This window comes from Tribolium madens, unplaced genomic scaffold (genome assembly GCF_015345945.1).
Source record: "Tribolium madens isolate multiple individuals breed KSU strain unplaced genomic scaffold, Tmad_KSU_1.1 Scaffold_11;HRSCAF=98;Tcas5.2_LG3b, whole genome shotgun sequence".
NCBI classification, from domain to species: Eukaryota; Metazoa; Arthropoda; class Insecta; order Coleoptera; family Tenebrionidae; genus Tribolium; species Tribolium madens.
In genome coordinates, this window is record NW_025400975.1 from 6,029,149 (window position 1) to 6,031,745 (window position 2,597).

Below are 2,597 nucleotides of genomic sequence, written 5' to 3' on the forward strand. Positions count from 1 at the left end.
CTATAAAGTAAATAATAATTTAAAATGTTTGTATTAAAAGTGATACCTAAAGTAAAAAAACAGGGAGAAGTATTAAAAAAAACAGAAAAAGTGGTGATCATGTATTTTAAAAAGCAAAAAATGAAGGTTTAAAAACTGTTCATATTAAAAATTTTCAAAAAAAAGTGAAATAAGTAATAATAATAAATTTATTGATGCAGTAAAACAAATAATTTTTACACAGGTCACAATGGGAAGAAGCATTAGGCTATAAAATCACTAAAATTACATGCTAAAAATTTTTCAAAGTTGTAAAAGCATTTTCCCAAAAGAAAAAAAATAGTGTAGCTTTAAATGTGTCTAGAGGTAAATCTCGAAAATCGTTAGGCAGAACATTGTAAAAAGTAATAGCAAAAAATCTATTGCAGGTTTGAGTTCGAGTTAGTTAGTTAGTAGAAAAAATAAAATATTTTTGGGTTATTTTGCAATGCTAAAAAGTGGATTATGATAATATATTTAAAATGTTTCTATTAAAAAAGTGATAAAGTAAAAAAGAGAAAAAAGTGTTAAAAAACAGAAAAAGTGGTAAACATATTGTATTTTAAAAGCCGAAAAATAGGCTTATTAACGTTTAAAAACTGTTTAAAAATAATAAAATAAACAGAAAAACTAGAAGCATTTTTGGGTTATATTGAAATGCTATAAAGTGGGATATAATAATATTTAAAATGATTGTAATAAAGAAAGGAAAATTAAAAAAAAAACAGAAAAAAGGAACAATCATTTTTATTTAGGAAGACAAAAACTGTTCATAACAGAAATTTTCAAAAAAAATTGAAATAAACAGAAAAGAATGGACACATTTTTCGGGTACTATAAAATGCTGTAATATGTATTTAAAAAAGTGATAAAGTAAAAAAAGGGAAAAAGCACAAAGAAAATAGAAATAAGTAATAAAAACTTAAAAACTTGTATTTTCAAATTAAAAAAAAAGAGCTTTATCGTAAATTTCACTTATTTATAATAATGTGTGTAAAAAACAAATACAGCTTAGATATTTTAGTTTTATTCTTCAAAAGTGTGCTAAAAAGTATAAAAAGAACAACAAAATCTCATAATGTAATCTTGGAAACGCGTTAAATGAGGTGATTGTTAATTGATGACAAAAATATTTGCTTATAAAATTCAAAGAATCATTGTAAAAAAATTCTCGTAAATTTGATTATATCACACCCTAAACGAGGTTATCAGTTTTCTTAATATTCAGTTATTTGATAAAAAAAGTGTCACCAATTTGGATATTTTTTGGATCACTGAAATATTCTAACAGTCATACTTTTGTTTGTAATGAAGTGAGATTTATGACAACATTAAAGTTTTATTATAATCATCTCCACATTTTGATTAGAACGATGGAAACGTGTTTATGCTCATAAGTGTTGTACTTGTCTTTTATTACATTTAAAAATAGTCACTTTTTACAGAAATGCCGAGACTTTGTTGCATCTTCTCAAGGGAAGTTTGGGTACTGGAATTTTATCAATGCCTTTGGCTTTCTACCATTCCGGGTATTTGGTAGGAATAATTTTCACAATTTTGATAGGAGGGATTTGTACATACTGTATACATATGATAATCCAGGCTGAATACGAGCTATGCAAACGAAAAAAAATGCCCAGTTTGACGTATCCAGCGACGGCCGAATTGGCCCTCCTCGAAGGCCCAAAGCTCTTCCAAGTCTTAGCTCCCTACTCGGTGTAAGTCCCAAAAATTTAACTTTTTCAAATTTGATGATTTTTTTTCCAGTCATGTAATAAACACTTTCTTGCTGATATACCAACTGGGGGCTTGTTGCGTCTACACCGTTTTTATTGCCGAAAATGTGAAACACGTCGCCGATGAGTACATCGAAAAATTAGACGTGAAAATCTGGATGTTGGTCATCCTTCTACCTTTAATACTCATCAATTATATAAGAAACTTGAAATTTTTGGCCCCGTTTTCCACAGTTGCCAACTTTGTAACTGTTGTTAGTTTTGGAATTATTCTGTACTACCTCATTAAAGCCGACATGACATTTGAAGGACGAAATCTTGCAGGAAACCTTGCCGATTTTCCGCTGTATTTTGGAACCGTTTTGTTTGCTCTTGAAGCCATTGGCGTGGTGAGTACCAAGTGCTAATTTCAAATTTCAGATTAAATTTATTTTATTTCAGATAATGCCGCTTGAAAACGAGATGAAAACCCCCAAAGCGTTCAAGGGGGGCTGCGGGGTCCTGAATATCGGGATGATTTCCATCGTTGTTTTATACGTCGGAATGGGGTTGTTGGGGTATCTTGCCTATGGGTCTGATGTTGCAGACACCATCACCATTAATTTGGCCCCAGAGGACGTGTAAGTCCTAATCGAAGGGGCGTTAACTCTAGAATTAGTTGAAATTTAATCGTTTTTGGAATTGTTAAAATTATTTTTGGATTTTCTGAATCTTGTGAATTAACAGTTTTCTTGAATTTTTTTTGAATTAAATAATTTTTTTTGAAAATCACAGGAATTAATTTTTAATTGTAGAAATTAATCTGAAAACAATGGATTCGGTGAAATTTTTCTGAAATTATAG

General features: G+C 29.5%; 1 protein-coding gene across 2 annotated transcripts in view; it reads left to right on the forward strand.

The window, feature by feature from the left end:
* Positions 1-2,597, forward strand: part of LOC123005812 (proton-coupled amino acid transporter-like protein CG1139) — a 20,589-nt gene that overhangs the window by 14,998 nt on the left and 2,994 nt on the right. For both annotated transcript variants that reach the window (XM_044399800.1, XM_044399791.1), the window contains exons 4-6: positions 1,464-1,736; positions 1,786-2,143; positions 2,196-2,374. In XM_044399800.1, coding sequence (XP_044255735.1) covers positions 1,464-1,736; positions 1,786-2,143; positions 2,196-2,374 — 810 coding nt within the window. The remainder of the gene's footprint in view (positions 1-1,463; positions 1,737-1,785; positions 2,144-2,195; positions 2,375-2,597) is intronic.